Source organism: Puccinia triticina, chromosome 3A, assembly GCF_026914185.1.
Source record: "Puccinia triticina chromosome 3A, complete sequence".
Classification (NCBI taxonomy): Eukaryota; Fungi; Basidiomycota; class Pucciniomycetes; order Pucciniales; family Pucciniaceae; genus Puccinia; species Puccinia triticina.
In genome coordinates, this window is record NC_070560.1 from 7,189,667 (window position 1) to 7,208,477 (window position 18,811).

The 18,811-nt window shown below is 49.0% G+C and overlaps 2 protein-coding genes across 2 annotated transcripts; one reads left to right on the forward strand and one right to left on the reverse strand.

The window, feature by feature from the left end:
• Positions 1-6,483: 6,483 nt before the first annotated feature.
• Positions 6,484-6,920, forward strand: PtA15_3A782 (uncharacterized protein; the record flags this gene model as incomplete). The annotated part of the gene is made up of 3 exons (XM_053167784.1): positions 6,484-6,542; positions 6,657-6,775; positions 6,847-6,920. The coding sequence occupies 3 exons, from the start codon at positions 6,484-6,486 to the stop codon at positions 6,918-6,920; spliced, it is 252 nt and encodes an 83-aa protein (XP_053018967.1).
• Positions 6,921-7,676: 756 nt separating this feature from the next.
• Positions 7,677-8,571, reverse strand: PtA15_3A783 (uncharacterized protein; the record flags this gene model as incomplete). The annotated part of the gene is made up of 5 exons (XM_053167785.1): positions 7,677-7,722; positions 7,791-7,962; positions 8,033-8,168; positions 8,237-8,328; positions 8,388-8,571. 5 exons carry the CDS (start codon positions 8,569-8,571, stop codon positions 7,677-7,679), a joined length of 630 nt encoding a protein of 209 aa, XP_053018968.1.
• Positions 8,572-18,811: the final 10,240 nt, after the last annotated feature.

Below are 18,811 nucleotides of genomic sequence, written 5' to 3' on the forward strand. Positions count from 1 at the left end.
ATTACTTCATCTAGCAGTCAGCCGCCTGCGTATGGAGGATGCCCGCTCACTGACAAGGAAGAGTTACGTGTGTAAAACCTTCCATTTTCTATTTCAATATAGTTTGACATTGCTTTCTGACTAAGTAATTATCCAGGAAAGGCTCAGAAAGTAGCTACAAATGGAATTAGTTCCAGCTACAAATCATATGCAACACCCGAGCTGTCCAATCAGCTTGACAAGCACGGTCGTCGAATGATTGCTTATCCTTGCCAAATGTAAGATTGAATCTGTCTTCTAAGTCTCTCTTCCAAAATAATCTATGAGCTAACATCCTTAATCAGATGTGGAACAAAGATCAACCACCCAACATCGGACTCCTGTTGTGGAAACTTAAACAAACATGCTTCAATCTGCCTCTGGAAACAAGCCAAGGACAAAAAGAAATCCAATTTGGCCAGTTGTGGAATCAGGGGGACCGGAGACATCAATCCAAAAGAGGTAAAAATCTTAATGTGTGAATTGATTGTGATAAGAAAGCTGACATTTAAACTACCCAACTAGGTTGCCCAACTCTGTGCAGTATGGTGTGCCGAGGCGGCGAGGCCCTTTTCAGCTCTGGCTGATCCTAGCCATTGGGCAATCCTCCATCCAACAGTTGACAAGAACTTACCATGCAGACAAACGGTTTCGAGTGACATCCACATGCTTTACTCAGCAATACAACAGAGCTACTGTTCTGTTTTGAAATTGAGTCAGTTTCATTTGATATTGATTTGTTGGCTGACCCTTGTTCAATGTTATCTTAGGCACACACCGAGGCAATGTACTTAGGTGTGGATGTGTGGCAGTCCCCCAACGGTTTGACATCCTGGGGGTTGTGATCCACCGGTTAGAACTCCATGAAACCGGCAATATAGATACAGAAGCAACGCTAGAGGCCATGCCTCTTGAATTTATCTGTCTCTCCCAGAGTCACACTGGTGAATACTTAGCTGAGACGGTACGTCTGGTAGTTGAGAAATTTGGGATTCAGCAAAAGGTTAGACTTTCATCATCTATTTTTGGTCCACATTGTCTTCTTCTGATCGCTCCAAAGGCTGAACATTCTTATTTACTTCAGATATGTGGGATAGTAAGCGACAACGCTTCCAACAACAAAGTCATGGTAAACGAGCTCAAGAAGCTCAAGTGGACTCGCTTCCAAGGGGAGGCACAGTGGGTACGTTGTTTCGCCCATGTGCTTAACTTGATTGTCCAAAGTATCCTCCGCCCCTTTGGAGCTCAGAAGAAAGCAAAGTCTTCACAAAATCCAACAACAACGGACCCTGACGGCTCAGACACTTTGGAATCATCCAACAATGACAATGCAGCACTGCAGATAAGGCCGTAAGCACCACTCCACCTTGTTTTGGATTCAGGCCCTCGCCCCTGAGTCTCTCTTTTCTCCCAGATTCACCCGCGAGATAGACGACCAATCTGATGAAGAAGATATTGGAAGCAAGCGGGATTCTATCAACGGACAAGACTCAGATGATACTGAATCGCTCAGTCTGGACGACATTGATAATGCTAGCAATGAGGACGATGATGATCGCTATACAAGTGATTGCTGCAGAAGATCTCTGGCTAAAGTAAGACCTGAACTTGATTATATTGATTGAAGGAATCAGAACTGACACCTTATTTTACAGTTTTGTGCTGTTGCTAAGAAACTGAGGTACTCCCCAAACTCCAAGGCTCACTTTCCCAATATCTGCGCTGAAATGGGGTGTGCAACACCTCATACAATTGAACGCGACGTGCGTACCCGATGGAATTCAACTCTTTTGCAACTCCAGGGCATTATCAGATGCGAGTTCGCCATGTAAGTCATTATTTTTCCAGATTTCCTCATATATCTACAGCTAATGCTTCACCCCAGCCTCAAGTGGCAGTGTCATAAACGGCATGGGTTTGACCAGAAGTACTATTTGAACCAGTCAGACTTGGACTTGGCTCATGATTTGGTCAATGTGCTCAACCGTTTCTACAAGATTACGCTTCAAGTGTTGGTAACAGTCTCGGATCGCTTGGCAAACATTGTCATGTTCATTGATCAAATAACTGAACATCTATCAACAGCAATAAGTTGTTCTAAATATCCACCCGCTTTAAGGAATGCCTGTCGGCTTGGTTTGAAAATAACCAACAAATATTACAGCCTAACCAATACCTCCCCTCTTTATAGGATTGCAATTGGTATGTTGAAGTTTCTTATCTACATTTCATGTGTTTGATCTAATACATTTCAATCCAGTCCTTCATCCATCTTTTAGGGACAAGTACTTCAAATCAGCCAAATGGGAGCCGGAATGGATCACCAAAGCTATACGACTGACTCGGGATATGTGGGTAACATTTTATAAGCCTGAACCACCAAATTCAACCCCTGTGGCACCATTGACAGTAAACGCAATTACTTCCAAGGTAAATTTCTCCGTTTTTTGAATCAAACTCAGTTGGTTTTGTCATCCTGAAGACTAATATCCACCTTAATATTCCACAGCCTAGGAACAGCATGCTTGCCGGACTTGGTAGTGCTGCTGCAGCTTGAGGCGGACACCTCTTGTCTGACCCGTTGGATGCTTGGCTTGCCGGGGGACTCATACTGGATGGTAACAAACCCGTAAATCCGCTGAGGTGGTGGCTCCAGCAAATGATTTCTGGAAACACTCATGAGGGTCTCTTATATATGGCACTGGACGTCTTGAGCTGTCCAGGTGAGTTTGAAATTTAGAGAAATCTTTCATGTGTTGAATTAACTAATCATCCGATTCAACCATCTAAACAATTACAGCAACCTCTGTTGATGTGGAGCAGGCGTTCAGCTTTGGGCGCGATTACATTTCAACAAGAAGGCACAAGCTCTCAGCTCAGTCCTTAAGCAGAGGTATGACGGTGGCTTTCTATTCAAAGAAGGGAAAGATTGCGGTAGGGACCTTGGCTAAGTGGAAGGATGATATTCAGCAAGCAAAGAAAGGAAAGGCAACAGAGACAAGAGACAAGGGGGGGAGAAATATTATATTAGTAGAATGAGTACAAACCAAAGAAACATAATCTAAACCTTTTTTTGAGTGTTTTTTTTAAGGGCGGTACTGCCGGTATACCGGCAGTATACCGCCTGACACCGCCCTGGCGGTGCTGGATGCGGTGCCGGGTATGAGGTTTGGCCCAAAAATCAGTCTGGTACCCGGACCCGCGGGCGGTACCCGGGTCCTGTTTGCCATCTTTACTCCACAGGCAAACTGCCAAAGCCGTTTTCCTGGGAGCAAGGCAAACCGCCAAAGCCGTTTTCCTGGGAGCAAACTCCACAGGCAAACTGCCAAAGCAGTTTTCCTCCACAGGCAAACTGCCAAAGCAGTTTTCCTCCACAGGCAAACTGCCAAAGCAGTTTTCCTCCACAGGCAAACTGCCAAAGCAGTTTATCTGAGAGCAAACTCCACAGGCAAACTGCCAGAGCAATTTTCCTGGGAGCAAACTCCACAGGCAAACTGCCAAAGCAGTTTATCTGGGAGCAAACTCCACAGGCAAACTGCCAAAGCAGTTTTCCTGGGAGCAAACTCCACAGGCAAACTGCCAAAGCAGTTTTCCTGGGAGCAAACTCCACAGGCAAACTGCCAAAGCAGTTTTCCTGGGAGCAAACTCCACAGGCAAACTGCCAAAGCAGTTTTCCTGGGAGCAAACTCCACAGGCAAACTGCCAAAGCAGTTTTCCTGGGAGCAAACTCCACAGGCAAACTGCCAAAGCAGTTTTCCTGGGAGCAAACTCCACAGGCAAACTGCCAAAGCAGTTTTCCTGGGAGCAAACTCCACAGGCAAACTGCCAAAGCAGTTTTCCTGGGAGCAAACTCCACAGGCAAACTGCCAAAGCAGTTTTCCTGGGAGCAAACTCCACAGGCAAACTGCCAAAGCAGTTTTCCTGGGAGCAAACTCCACAGTCAAACTGCCAAAGCAGTTTTCCTGGGAGCAAACTCCACAGGCAAACTGCCAAAGCAGTTTTCCTGGGAGCAAACTCCACAGGCAAACTGCAAAAGCAGTTTTCCTGGGAGCAAAATCCACAGGCAAACTGCAAAAAGCAGTTTTCCTGGGAGCAAGCTCCACATGTCAGCCTTAGAGTCAACACAGCTGACCTAAAGTCTGCCTTTTTTCCACTTTTTACATATGAATTACTACATATCTTTTTCATCTTAAGAGATATCCTTGTTCTGAATTCAGATTCTTCTTCCTCATGCAATTTCAACCCTAGTTACAACTTACCAATTCTTTGTAACTCTACTCCTTCCCTGAGTTCTTGAGTTGTGGCGCGCATGCGCAGTTGTGACGTGTCAGCGCTACCAGGCGCGCCAAACCACATGGACATATGTAATTACATAAGCAAACTATGAAAATTTTAAAAGTCAGGATTCTACAAACCACGCCCCAGATAACCCAGGATCACCACCAAAGAGGATACCACGCTCCCAGTACACCTACCGTCACAGGCGCCTAGGTTATTGACAGTAAGTATAATATTTCTCTGAACCTTGATTATCCAGAGTGCTACTCTGTGTCTCTTGATTGCTTCTCTTTATTTCTCTTCACACCAACCCCTCTCAAGATCAAGGTTACTCTGTTAATCCTAGACTTAGTCTAAAAATCAGAGCAGATTAGATTTACTATTCTGTGTCCCCCCACTGTCTCCTTGTGCGCGCGGAGGCTGTAGCCCCTGTTGGTATGGCACAGCTGTCCTTACCACTTTTCCAGGTGGTTCAAGTTGAATTTGAGGATCGTCTTATAAAGAGTAGATAGACCCCCCCAGATCATGTCTTTCTCTTTCTCCTTCTCTTTCTCTCTCTTTTTCTCTCTCCTTCTGTTTGTAGTTCTTTATCCCAAGAAATAGTACCAGTGTCCCCCATTTCTCTTGTGTCCTGTAGTCACTTTAGAGGCTCAGGCTCACACCACAGGCAAACTGCAAAAGCAGTTTTCCTGGGAGCAAACTCTGCAAAAGCAGTTTTGCTGGGAGCAAACTCTGCAAAAGCAGTTTTGCTGGGAGCAAACTTCCAAATCAATTTCCTGGGAGCAAAATCGACAGGCAGCTTTGCCAGGACGCCAAACTTCTGGCCGAGCAGTTTAAGGTTCTAGCCAAGCGGGTAACAAGATTTTTGTCCTATTGGTTGATTAAACTTAAACAGATAACTCAACCTTCAGTCTCAAAAGTCTCAGCTTTCTATATCATTAATAGCTTCAGCCGGCTCCTGTGCCACTCTTAAGTAAAAACACAGATTTCTAGCTTACTAAAAGTCCAGCATTTGTAACTAGTTCTAGCTCTATCATTGAAGCAATAACACTCTTAGTTGTTCAAGTTTTACAGTCTTGTGTCACTTGAACCAGTCAACCTCAGCAAATAGCTAGGAGTGGAACAAAAAATGGCTGGTAGATCTTGTGAAACAGTAAACTCCAGTGCTTTAAAACCCTCTGCAGTAAATTAGAGTACAAGTGACAATCAAGACTCCATAAAGTGCCCATAACTGGAACCAGATGGCAACAAATTTCCTATCTGGAAGCAAAAAGTGAAGCTGTGGTGAGATCAATCAACCATTAACAATTTCAAGATAGTATAGTTTTAAATTATAAAATACATTATAAACTACATATTAATCTTTTTAGTACAAACTAGAGGCCAAAGCGGCTACGCCGCCGCAGGGTCGAACCCCCCCCCCCCGGCATCCGCTTACCCGCCTCCCCCCCACGGCCACCCACACGCCTACTCGGCCGCGGGCAACCAAACCACGGCACAAGTCAATTCACGTGCCAACGCATGAGCCGGGAGTCGGCAACACCTTCCATGCCGTTTGTCACACACACCCGGGGTCTCCCCATCGCGCACCCCTCAGCAAGATGTTCAATTCACACCGGAAAGCCCGGGAAATAGTTTACCCGTCCTGTGCTCAACACGGGTCACATCACTCTGTGAGTCCCGATCAAGCGCCAGAAGAAATATAGGACAGGATAAAGCACCTCACAACCTATTACACAGCTGACGCGAAACATCTCCCGTTGTCACAGGGGCCACCCTCGGGGGCAAGGGCACATCACGCCTCCTGACCCTGAACCCGTCCATCGGTTACCTGTCATATGAATCAGCACACGTTCACCCACAAGACCACACGAGGGGCGCTCACCTTCACGACAAGTTCCCCAGTTGTTGAACTAATTCCCTCGAGGTCCCCGGCGAACCAAGCTCGCCACCCCTTCTTGAAGATTTCGCGCGAAGGGATCTCACATATGGTATCTTCAAGCAAGTACCGGACCAGGATACCGTGGCCGACGAGCTCCTGTAATTACGTGTCAGATTTATCCAAACAGCCCATTCAGAAAGCGACATACCGGAGTTCGGTGATTCATAGTTATGTCACAAACTATCCCGCCACCCTCTCGCGTTGATTGATAGGTCCGGACTGATTGAATTATACCCACGGCGCTTATGATCACCGGCGGCGTCTCCACCAGATCGCCCGCCACATCCCGAGGGCTCTCCACAACGTCAGTAACCATGAAAGTGGGAGCTATCCCATTCCCATATTGAGCGACCTCTCCCCGGACTTGGTATTTCTCGCGCATCCTCATTCTTGGCGTCACACTTCTACTTGCCCGTAGCTTAACCTTATATACACCCCTTTCACCCGATCCCCCCCCAGAGGATTCCCGGACGCTCCCAGTCAACCGTTCTCTTGCGCCTGTATGTGGGTTGACCATCACCCTTCCCTACGTCGCACGTCAGCAATTTAATATTATCATGTGACTCATCAGACGGCTCACCTTTGTCATTGCCACAAATTCACCGCAGAACACAACGCGATCAACCCCACGGATGACTTCACTGCTCGCCAACACGGGATTTTGTCGTGGAGCCATGCTTGATGCAAGTCAGGGGGAAGTAGATATGACTGGCCAACGCCTCAAATTTATCAGGCAGCACACAATGATTCAATAAAGCAGACGCGGATGGTGCGCGGTTGTAAGAGTAGATTGTGAGTAGAAAGTAGGTAGGGCCTCAAGGTCGGGAGTGATAGATCTTATATAATTCATAATTCTTGCACAAGCACATACCTTGCCTTGAGGTTTCCGGAACGCAATCACAACATCAGTACGACTGGGCCCGCCTTGTCAGGCCAAACCAGTTGGACAGGCCACGCCTCGTCCTTGGGCCAAACCGCCTCAACCAGCCAGTGACGTTACAACCGCAACCACCACAACGCTTGAGCCGAGCGTTCAGCTCAGTTAGTTAACGCTATGACTACCCGGCCAGTAATTGTACCAGAGTCGACGCGGGCAATGTGCCACACACAAAAAAAAATGTAAAATTTGATCTCTGCCGATTACCCCATTAACCCAGTTATGACTGAGCATCCAAATGTCATGCAAACGCGCAAAATCATCAATTTGAGTGATACCCGCCGCGCATTATGTGATATCATACACGATTTCACCTCACAAACTTTGACTGAGTGCCATTAGATTACCATCACACCGGGCTGAGTTGCCAATCGTGTTGCACCACCCGAACCCATATCATTATTCCTATATGTTTAACTCGTACTTGATAGAGCACCCATTTACCACTCCTGCTCGCGAGCCAACCCGAACATTCCACATTGCCATGAGAGGAAACTTGGTTCAAATCATTTCACGCAAGCCACACATGTGGCTTACGTTTATCCAGCTTGATTGAGGGCCCAAATCATCAGAACGGAGAGAGTTTTCTTAAGCCGCAGGTCGAGAATAACTCACGGCCAGATGATCATGTCTGCTATAGAAAACTTCCCCTGGCCATTGCCCGCAAGGTACAATCTTGTACCCAATGGTGAAGCAGATTGCAGATGGTTCTCGAGATCAGTGTACGCCAATATAACCTCGTCCCTCAAGTACTTGACAGCACTATCATCTCTTTGATCGCTGTGACCTTTAACACAAATAATACCATCAGATTACAGGAAAATCAGAGAAGAGCAGCTGGCAAGCCCGTGACTCACGTAACGATTTGATGCACTCGTCGGTTGCCGGGTTCAACGTTGACAATCCCCACGCAACCCACTGTTCCATCTCGGACAATTCACAGGGGTCCGAAAAATAGAATACCCTTTTGGTGTCAAACCGCGAACATAAATACTGCTGGTCGCAAAGCATGTCAACCACAGACGTTCTATAATGGAGTGCGAAATCAAAGCTCTACCCACCCGACAGATCGCACCGCTTTCCATGACGCAGAACGGCCTGTCAATCGTGTTTATAGCATCATGGTTGTTATCAATGAGCACTGGGATTTTGCCTATCACCACATAATTCACCATCAGTTCCACCGGTTAGTATCGGACAATGATTCCTTACCATTAGGATTAAGCCTCAGGAAACCAGGTTGTTTCTGCATCCCGGTCCGCACATCGACGACCATGTGAACTACGTTCACCTCGTAGCAAAGTCGTAGCTCTTCGACTACGATTTGGACCTCTTGACCCTTTGGGGTGTTCATCGTAATTAGTCGCAAGGGTTTCGGCGTCCGGGTGTTGGCCATCGTGTTGATCGCTCGCAGATGCACTTGGTCAGAGGATTGGCCACGCCACGAATGCCGGTCGGCAGAAACAATCCCCTGTCACACATCGGTTCACAGGCCTTTCCACCCGCTGCCAGCTGGTGACACATTGACACGGGAAAGCTTCCCCCCTCACAATCAATCATTATTTGATACCGAGTCACTCCGGTCACACAGTCAAGTGGCGGGGTACACAAGGAACGTGAAGGCGACTCTGATTGTGAGGAGTATCCAAAACGGCTCCCACTACGTCCCGTCATTAGATTGCTATTCGTCGTAATGCCAAATGTAAGGCTTGATTTTCACATGCTACGCATTCGGGCGACATTCGTTGTAATTGACATCATGCAGACATGTATTGCAGTACCACTTCACATACATATTACTCGATGAGGGTGGTAATCGTGACTCTTTTCACCTCTCGATTTCACAGAATGTATTAGATTCATCACGAAACACCAGCACCCGTTGTTTATCGTCCACCACCAAAGCCCTATAAAAATGTTCATGTCCACAATGCTTGAATCGCGCCACAACACAAGTGGCGCTCCTGTATATTTATCGGCTTTCCGTACTGCCGGCGAGCGCTCATGCTCCACATGATGTCCCTTGCAAAGCTGGCAACCTGATAGCCTACAAAATTAGTGATCACAATGGCTCAGGTCAACTGAATTCCAGTTGTGATGAAAAAGAGAGACTGACCCGAGTATCGAAAATCTTACGATGCACAACGTTGACCACACCTGACCTTTCTTGAGGCTTCACGACGAGTAGATGCTCGACATTCGAAGCGCGCGAGAGGGCCACGTAGAGTTGTCCGTGTGAAAATACATCAGTGCTCAAGAATACCCCTACTGTTCCGAAGGTTTGCCCTTGTGCCTTGTTGATCGACATGGCATATGCAGGCGTGATGGGAAATTGATAACGGAAAAAGCTCAATCCCGACCGCGGCGATCCTTGATTGTGTAACTTGACTCGAGGTAGCATGATGGTTCTTCCCTTGAAAGGACCCGTCATGAGTTGACCTTGGACATAGACGTGAGAGAATCCAACGACAAGCATTTGGGTGCCGTTACAAATCCCTCCATTGATATTCATATTCCGAGTGACAACTACCGGCATCCCTACTTTGAGGGTGATAAGATGTTCTGGAAAACCCAAAATTGATATTTTGTTCAGGCATTCCTCCGGCAGGCTATCACAACCGTTCGGATCAGGCGTATCAATTGACTTTGAATCAATCGCGTGACCCGGCAGAATGTTCATGATAGCCTCATTGATTTGCTTCACGTCCCGATTCAATGGGGCAAGAATGCATCTCTCAATCAAATATTCAACTTGCTCAAACGGTGATCGATTCTCCATCAGGTCGTGATAGACAAATTCTATCAGGCGGGCGCTCATATCACGTGTGTTGACGAAAGACTCGATATTCATGCCATCCAGGCTTACAATGCCGAAGTCATTCGGTTGGTCCTTCCCTTCGCCCAACCGCAGAAGAGCTCTCGCAAACGTGTAATTGCTGTTCGATGAACCGCCTCGGCACGCCGCTGCAAGCCGCATGTTCTCTTCAAGTTTGAACTGTCGTGCCTTCTCCCATAGGATTGATGATTTTATTGTTGCATCGTAGGACGGTGGAAATTGATTGTACTTGACCACAGGCAGAATTTGCCTGAAATCCCCCGAAAAAATGACAGTTTTCCCTCCGAAAGGATGAGTCGAATTCGTCAGTCGTTGAAGCGTCCTATCAACTGCATCAATACAATTCTTGTGGATTGTAACCACTTCATCCCAAATGATCAGTTGCGCCTCAACTAATTTCCGGGCAAATGCGCTATCAGTTTCGACGGGACATTCGACGCCCGGGTCAGGATTGATGGGAATCAAAAACGCCGAGTGCGCCGTTTGGCCATACTTCAGCAGGAGAGCGGCGACGCCTGACGATGCGGTGATGATCTTCGGGATTCGCTTCGTATCGGCGTAATCAATAATTGAGGTCGTTGAAGCGTCCTATCAACTGCATCAATACAATTCTTGTGGATTGTAACCACTTCATCCCAAATGATCAGTTGCGCCTCAACTAATTTCCGGGCAAATGCGCTATCAGTTTCGACGGGACATTCGACGCCCGGGTCAGGATTGATGGGAATCAAAAACGCCGAGTGCGCCGTTTGGCCATACTTCAGCAGGAGAGCGGCGACGCCTGACGATGCGGTGATGATCTTCGGGATTCGCTTCGTATCGGCGTAATCAATAATTGAGTTGAGGACAAAAGTTTTCCCTGTCCCACCGGGACCATCCATGTAGAAAATGCTAGGCTGTTTTTTAGTTAATGAATTCTTGATGGTGTTGAAAAATGATGATTGAGCGGCATTGAACATGGCTTTATTTGCGCGGAGGCGGGAGTGAATGACGGCATAATCGTCCTTCCCAAGCCGTTCGTGTTCAAGACGTGCCAAAGATCGTTTATCGGCGCGACTTATAGCAATCCCGCAGGAAATGAGACTGCTTCCCATTTCCTCGAGGATCTCCTCTAAGCGAAAAAGAGCAAGCACCCGCCTTTCCTCGGGTCGCAGAGCACGGCTCCTGCGGTCGCTCATATCAATCCGCGGAGTGTCATCTGTAAACGATTCAAAGTGCCTTTTGAACAATTTTTTTGGATCCGACGGTGGCGAATGAACGCACATCATCGCGTACATTTCAGCTAGTTGATAGCCTGTTTGGGCGGCGGCAGCTCCCGAGAGTGTTCGGTCGTACAGGTAATCATCCACGAGCAGTCCGAGCCAGTTACATGCAATTTGGTAAGTGTTCGCACGCCGTCCGTCGACAGTGCGGAGTTCTTTGTGCGATCGAACACCTTTCCGGTGCAGTAGGAGAACCCGCAAGTAAAATTTCTCACCGGCAAGGAATGATACGGCGTACATCCTGCCAACCGCGTCGGATTTTGTTTTGCGGGGGAACCAAGCCTTTTTCCCCTTATCCCACCAGAAAAAACACGGAATCTCCTCATATAGGAGTGATCTGGCCTCTCTGCCTTCGGCGCCGACGGTATTCTTTTGGTTGAGTTTGAAGAATCCAATCAAGTTCGATTGTGAAGCACGCCCCGACTTTATTTGACCCTCTGCACCTTCAGTCGAGTCAAAAAACACCAATTGCTCACCGGCGTCGTGTATTGCAAGTCGTGTGACAGCAGGTGACCGATCGGAAAGTGGGAATTTGAACAATCTCCAACAGGCTGAAAATAAAATCAGATGCATACGGTATGTAAGACACGAGGAAAGCTCGGGTGACAGACTAACCTTCAGGGGGGCTTATGTACCGTGCATCAATGTAAGCTTGAACCTCATTCGCCACGTCCGCCGCCATATACGTTCGGTCGTGGCCTTTCGTTATGTACTTGTACAGGTACTTAATTGCCGTGGTATTGACCGGAATCTCGATGTTAATATGACATTCGAACATTAGTGTAAGGAATTTATTGTACGGCACTACGTTTGCGTTTGTGAAGGCCGTTGTGTGCTTTGTGATTGTGACTCCATCGTCGCGCCTCAAATACGCAGGGTAAGCCCCGTCGACGATGACAGTGCGAGGAGTAAACGGCTTTGCAGTATTCCCCAGACCAACACGATCGGCCGAGGCATGGCCCGTGGAGCATGAACTGGCTAACAAGTTCGTGGAGGCGTGGTTCGTAGAATTCATCAGGTATTTCTGCCGAGACAAGCCGGTCAACGTCTTCGGGTGTAGTTGGCCGGTCGTCCGGGTTGAGGGTGAGCATGAGATGGAGGTGGGGCAGCCCTCTTTTCTGAAATTCGATCACCGAGATAAATGCAATCACCTTGCCAAGACGCCCCATTTTGACCAACTGAAACATCAACACTTTCATCTTCAGATAAAAAACTCTGGAGACAATTGTTGGGTGATCAACCGCTGTTTCGCCGGCAGGGAGGAGAGAAGTGATCTCGGGCCATTGTGGATTCGCCGTCATTGTTATGAACAGAGATGGTGGACCGTAGATTCGAACAATGGCCATTGCGTCATGGTACAATTCTGACATCCCTCGAGGGCTCCCGATGAAAGTTGAAGGCAAGATGATCTTCCTTCCCACAACAACGGTTCCATTCTCAAGTCCTCTGATTAGTGCGTTGTACTTATCGGCTTTGAGTTTGTTTTGGTTCGAGACAATAAAAGTCGTGCGTGATCGTTCAACACAGATGTACATATCACAGACCAATTCTTGTAAGAGTGCCCGGCCGGCAAGGATGGCAGAGAAATGGTCGGGGCGTTCAAACAGGAGAAATGCAAACCATTCCAATGGCCCGACTACCCGCCCTTTAACTGCGGACATGTCAGTTAAGTCATGATGGAATTTCATGTGATTGCTTACCACGAGAAGTCACCGCCAAGTACATATCATCCCATTGTTGCTCACCGAACGGGAAGAAAAGTGGATAGCGAAGCGGGAAATATGCAGAATGAGTATCCGAAATTGATTGCAACTGGCCATCGGCGCGGTGAAGCAGGATCTGCCTCTCCTCAATTATATCGCCGGCCCCCCTGACTATTATGGCGACTTCGTCAGCTGTTGGTTGGTTGTAACGTTTCGGATCGCATCCTGGCCGTGGAACACCCTGCAATTTGAAAGTGAGTGCACCAGTTCGCTGCAGGACATCACGAGCAGTCATGTATACAATCGCATAGGGGTTGTGGTTGTAGAGGAATGTCATGAGCTTCTGGACTGTGGAGAGTTTCATTCGACCTGCGCGGCCCTCATTACCTCCCCTCCCTTGCGCTTTGTCAATCCAAAGCTGTGCTTCGTCAGTTCCACGGTTGCCCACCACGAAAATTTGCGAGAAGCCAGGATTGTTGTTGTCGAGGGGTTCAATACTGGAGATCAAATGAACCAGCCCGCCAGACATGCGGAAGACATTTATTCCAAACGGTCCCTGGACTGAAGTGTCGATATTAGCGCCCAACAATGTGAAGGATACCGCGTTGTTGTACATGCGGATGAGTTCGACAAAATTGCCTGAATCTGAAGTGTGAGGTTAGTATCAAGTCAACAATGGTGTATTGGTCCTTACCTGGACTTGTCCCATCAAACAGTTCCTTTAGTTCCGGGGGGAATTTTGGAGCGGATGGGGCGAATGAAGGAAGTGTTACTTTGTTCTTTTGGCAGCAAGTTGAAAAGCTGATCTTCGATTTTGAAGCATCGGCGACGGCGGCCTCTTCGTAGAAATGCAGTGCTCGACAGTTGGTGCACTGGACATTACACGGACCGAGACGATGTGGCACGCTGAAGTCAATAGAGGACCGAATTCGACGCTCCGTATTTGAGTCGGGTGTTGTGACAACCTTTCCAGGCGTGTTGATAATACCGCGCACCATCGCGAAAGTGATGAGGAGGAACTGTCGACTTGATGTAATGCTGACGGTTGATGCGAGATCAAGGGACCAGTCGACGAGAAAGTGGAATGGTGGAACAGTTGATGCGGGTAATTCCTACAATTGATGTCGTTGATCAAGCAAAAGAGGTGTGGGTCGTGTGCTGAGATCCCGGAGCAAAAGCGGCAGCGGTTTGTTTGAGCTTGAGCAAAACGCCTCTGCAACACTCAATTGAGAGCTAGAAAGAGGGGAAGTTCAGACTTGCACAGTGGGTCAGCGCCCTAGGCGATGTCTTGAGGAAGTCGCGAAAAGAATCCTTCTATCACATGCAACCTCAGGACACCAGTGCCAATGGACCAACCAGGACTCGAACCAGAGCCACACCTGCGACTCGCCAAAGACGGGGTTCTTCCCAGCAAGGCTACTCAGATTGTGTGTTTCGCCGCGATGTACATCAAGCACAGCCAGCGGGCTCTCCCATATGGAGCGCGAATTGACAGTATCGCAAAATGTGTAACCATTAAGTCACAATGTAACTGATATTCACTGGTGTTTCGGGAGGAATGTATGTTTCATTGGCCTGGCCAATGGCGCGCAACCGTGTTTTTGATCTGATGCACACCTGTGCAGAAACATTTGACTAATATTCGGGGATATTCATAATCTTAACGTGTATGTTGTGAGTAACATTGCGGAACACAACTCTGCGGTGATGGGTTGCCTTTATCTCAAGCGGTCTCGCATGGCCACAATTGCGGGTTGAGTCCAGCGGTGTCGTGAACACAGTTTTATTCACACTTTCCACCAAAGTAGAGCGAAGTTCAACAGAAAGGCTAATTACAATTGGAGGTAGAGGAGAGATAGAGCCGAAGTGCTGAAGAGAACGGAAATGGAAGGGAATAATTAGGGATGCAAATAGAAGGAGCGTAGTTTTGCATTTAGGTGGAAGACAAAGGCTAATAACTGGGATGGATCCGAATGTACGACGGTGTGAATCAAGCGCGTTTCATGCGTTTTGCGGCGTCCTTGAGGATGTCCTTGCGCGGGCGGCCTCGGCGTTTGGGCACCACCTCTTCCTCGCTCTCCTCGTCAAATTCTTCGTCAGAAGCAGTCTGACCATTGTCAGATGGATTGGGGGAGGGATCCACGGCTTTGCCTTTGCCTTTAAACGATTTGGAGGCGGATGCGGGGGCGGCTGAGTGACCGGACTTTGACGAGCCTACGTTTGGGTGGTCGGGAATAGTTGACTTCTTGGGCGAAAATTTAGTCCTGCTGTGAAGCCCCCCTCGACATCGGGGCTCCACACGAAGAGTCATGGGATAACGTAACCCCCCGCGCATCGTATACTTAGCCTGAGCTGCTGCTTCCCTAGTCCGGCAGAGAGTCTCTCCTCTCTCCCGGCTAGGTAAGCATTGTTTTCATTCTTCTCTTCTCTTTTCCTTCTCGTCGCCTGTTGGTGTATTTAGACTAATAGAGAGAGTCTCTCCTCTCTCCCGGCTAGCCTCTGCAATCAATCCCCCGACAGTTTGGACCTAGACATCCTTAGACGGCCTACCAGCCGATCTCTGTGCCTTTTCATCCATCTCATCAGTGAGGGTCCATTGGACCCTTACACTTTTTTTTTCTTGATCCAAACGAACCAATCACTCCCCGTCTTGGTCAAAACTATTGACCTTGTCATTGCCTTCTGACCTCGTTCTCGCTCGCCTTCTGACCTCGTCCTCGCTCGTCTAAGCCCTCAGAAACATCGGCCTCTGCCCTCGCCTTCTGCTCTCGATCCGCTGCCCGTATCGACCCCGTATCGACCTCGTATCGGTGTGATTGTTCACACCAAACTCCACTTTTTTTTCATCCAATCGACCTCCTTCCTTTTTCCCTCATCTTCACACCACGTCACTCCCCGAGCCGAGCACGGTTCATGACCACAAGAAACACCAACACGGGCCCTCTGCTTCCGATCTCCGACCCCGAAGAAATTCTCTGTACCGCCCGTCGACGGGCTCGCCTGGACGCCCTCGCAGCATCAAACAACGCCGCGATCGCCCAAACGCTATCGTCTGACCACCCAAACTACGACCCCAACTTCCCTGCTCCCTCAACCAAGCAAAGCATGAACCCGACTTCCAGTTCGACCGGTTACCAGCCGGAAGACGCAGAGCAGGAGCTTTCCTTAAGCGACTGCCTCAAGGCAGTCCTCACCATCCAAAAGAACACGGCGGTCCAATTCCAGGCGGCACAGCAACAAGCCGAGGAACAACACCGAATTGATGCAGAACAACGGAAAGCCGATGCGGATCGTTTTGCTGAACAGCGCAAGATCGATCGAGAACGCATCAAAGCCCTTGAGAAAGCTGCGTTAGCTGGCGGAATCAAACAAGAAGTGTCCCTGGCTCCACAGTCTGATCGAGTGGACTTGACAAAGTTCCGAACATCCGACGGGCCCAAATTTAACGGACCTCTCCAAGACGCCGAAGTCTTTCTGACGTGGATCCAAGCCGTCACCATCTTCTTTTTGACAAAGGCGGTTACTCATGCGGACAACAAGCGTCTCATCATCGGCTCCCTGATTGCTGACACTAACTTGACCGCGTTCTACCGGGTCGAAAGTCCAAAGTTCGCCGGGAAGTCATGGGAGGAGTTCCGTGATCGACTTTTTGAATTCTGTCTCCCAGAAGACTGGCGAGCAGACCTCCGACGATCGATAGTTCGCCTCGAGATGTCCAATGCCGAATCGTTCATCCAGTACAGCAGCCGAGCCCGCACTCTCCAGTCCCTCGTCAACTTCGAGAAAGATGTATTTGATGACCTCGACCTTGCTGAATTCGTCGTCTTAGGACTACCTCAAGCGCTTCAGAGCAAAGTGCGCGACTTCCAATTACTCGCTCAGAAGCCGTTCAAGTATGGCACCTTTGAGAACCGCGTTAATGGATTCTACGCCGACTTTGCTAAGAATCGCCAATCCTCCTACCGTTCTGTCGCCACCGGCGCCAACGCGACCCCACTCGGCTCCAATCGTCTCGAGCCCGAGTTGTACCTCTGGAAGATGCATTCTTACCTCGATTCGGTAGGGAAATGCCATTTCTGTAAAAAGCATTGCGGAAACCCTGCTGGAGCTTGTCCCGGTCCACCAGACAGATCAAGGCCCTACATCCCACCGACTTTCCAGATCCCGCCGAAACCACCGAATTACGTGGCCCCACGGGCTTGGTCAAGTCCGACTCAGAAACAAACCGGACCTGCAGGCAGACCCACAGGCAAACCGGCAGGAGTAGCAGGCATGGACGAAGCCCCACCGTTTGAACACTCTCAGGTGTCGTTGATCTCGGCTATCGAAGGCCAACTTGAAGCAACGACTTTAGCGTATGGCGATCAACCGCTCGATGAAATCGAAAGAGAGGCTGAACTTGCCCCAAAATCGGACGACGCTTCGTACTCACTCCCAGAAGAACCCACTGACACCTCCGACCTCATTGACGTACACGCGGTTGATGAGCGAGTGGAGTCAGTCCTCGATAGGTGGTTCCCCGTGGACGATGACGGGACCACGGAGTATGTGCCCATTTCCAATGCTCCCCCCATTCCACATCCTGTCCGTTCCCCCGACCAAGTGCTTCATGAATTCCATGCTGGGCGACGCTTACGCGTCCTTACCCCCACAGCTCGCCCACAATTGAAGATCCACCGACCGACGTCATCAGCGTTTCCACCGCCAGTCCAGACGCCTGACCTACGCTGCCTCGCGTTACACTCATCAGTTCCGACTTACCTGTTGTGCCCGATTCTCCCAACCCCAGTCCAACCGTTTTCGTCCAACTCAGAGCTAGAACTTCCAACGGAGACACACATTACTCATTCTAGTCGACCTCATTCACGCAGGCCACCAGCCCAGCCGACGAAAATTCCCCGCCACGTTTCTCGTACCCTGTCTGACCGCCCCTTCCGTCGTCACCCCTTATGCCCCCGGTTTCCTTATCATCCGACTGCTTTCACCCAAATTCATCGTCCTCGGTCTCCTTCTTTCCTTCTGTCTTCCCGTCACCATCCACCATTTTACAATAGCCATTCCTCCCCCTCTTTTGCTCTCTATATAGGGGGGGAGACTGTGAAGCCCCCCCTCGACATCGGGGCTCCACACGAAGAGTCATGGGATAACGTAACCCCCCGCGCATCGTATACTTAGCCTGAGCTGCTGCTTCCCTAGTCCGGCAGAGAGTCTCTCCTCTCTCCCGGCTAGGTAAGCATTGTTTTCATTCTTCTCTTCTCTTTTCCTTCTCGTCGCCTGTTGGTGTATTTAGACTAATAGAGAGAGTCTCTCCTCTCTCCCGGCTAGCCTCTGCAATCAATCCCCCGACAGTTTGGACCTAGACATCCTTAGACGGCCTACCAGCCGATCTCTGTGCCTTTTCATCCATCTCATCAGTGAGGGTCCATTGGACCCTTACACCTGCCATGTCGCTGCTTAGCATTTATATGGCGGAGCGAGGTGTGTGAAGTGTGTAGAGGGACTTACGGGGAACGAACCGACTTGCTTGCCTGCGGAGTGGTCCCACTCGATGAGGGAAGGGCTGAGGGCATGCCAATTTGATGTCCAGAGGTCACTGCGACGTGGGAAACCTGAGCAGATGGGGTCAGCTTGGCCTGAAATTTGTAGATATAGGACGTACCACAACGACTGCCTGATTTGTGTCCATCTCGAAATCTACCAAGCGGCCGGCTATTTTGACCTCGCGGCCAACGATGAAGAGATTGAAAGTTTTGACCTGCAGCTTTGAGCCTGGAACAATGTATTTGATAGAAAAGTGTTTGTGGGCTCGATCCTAGATTGGAAGAAGGCTTAAGA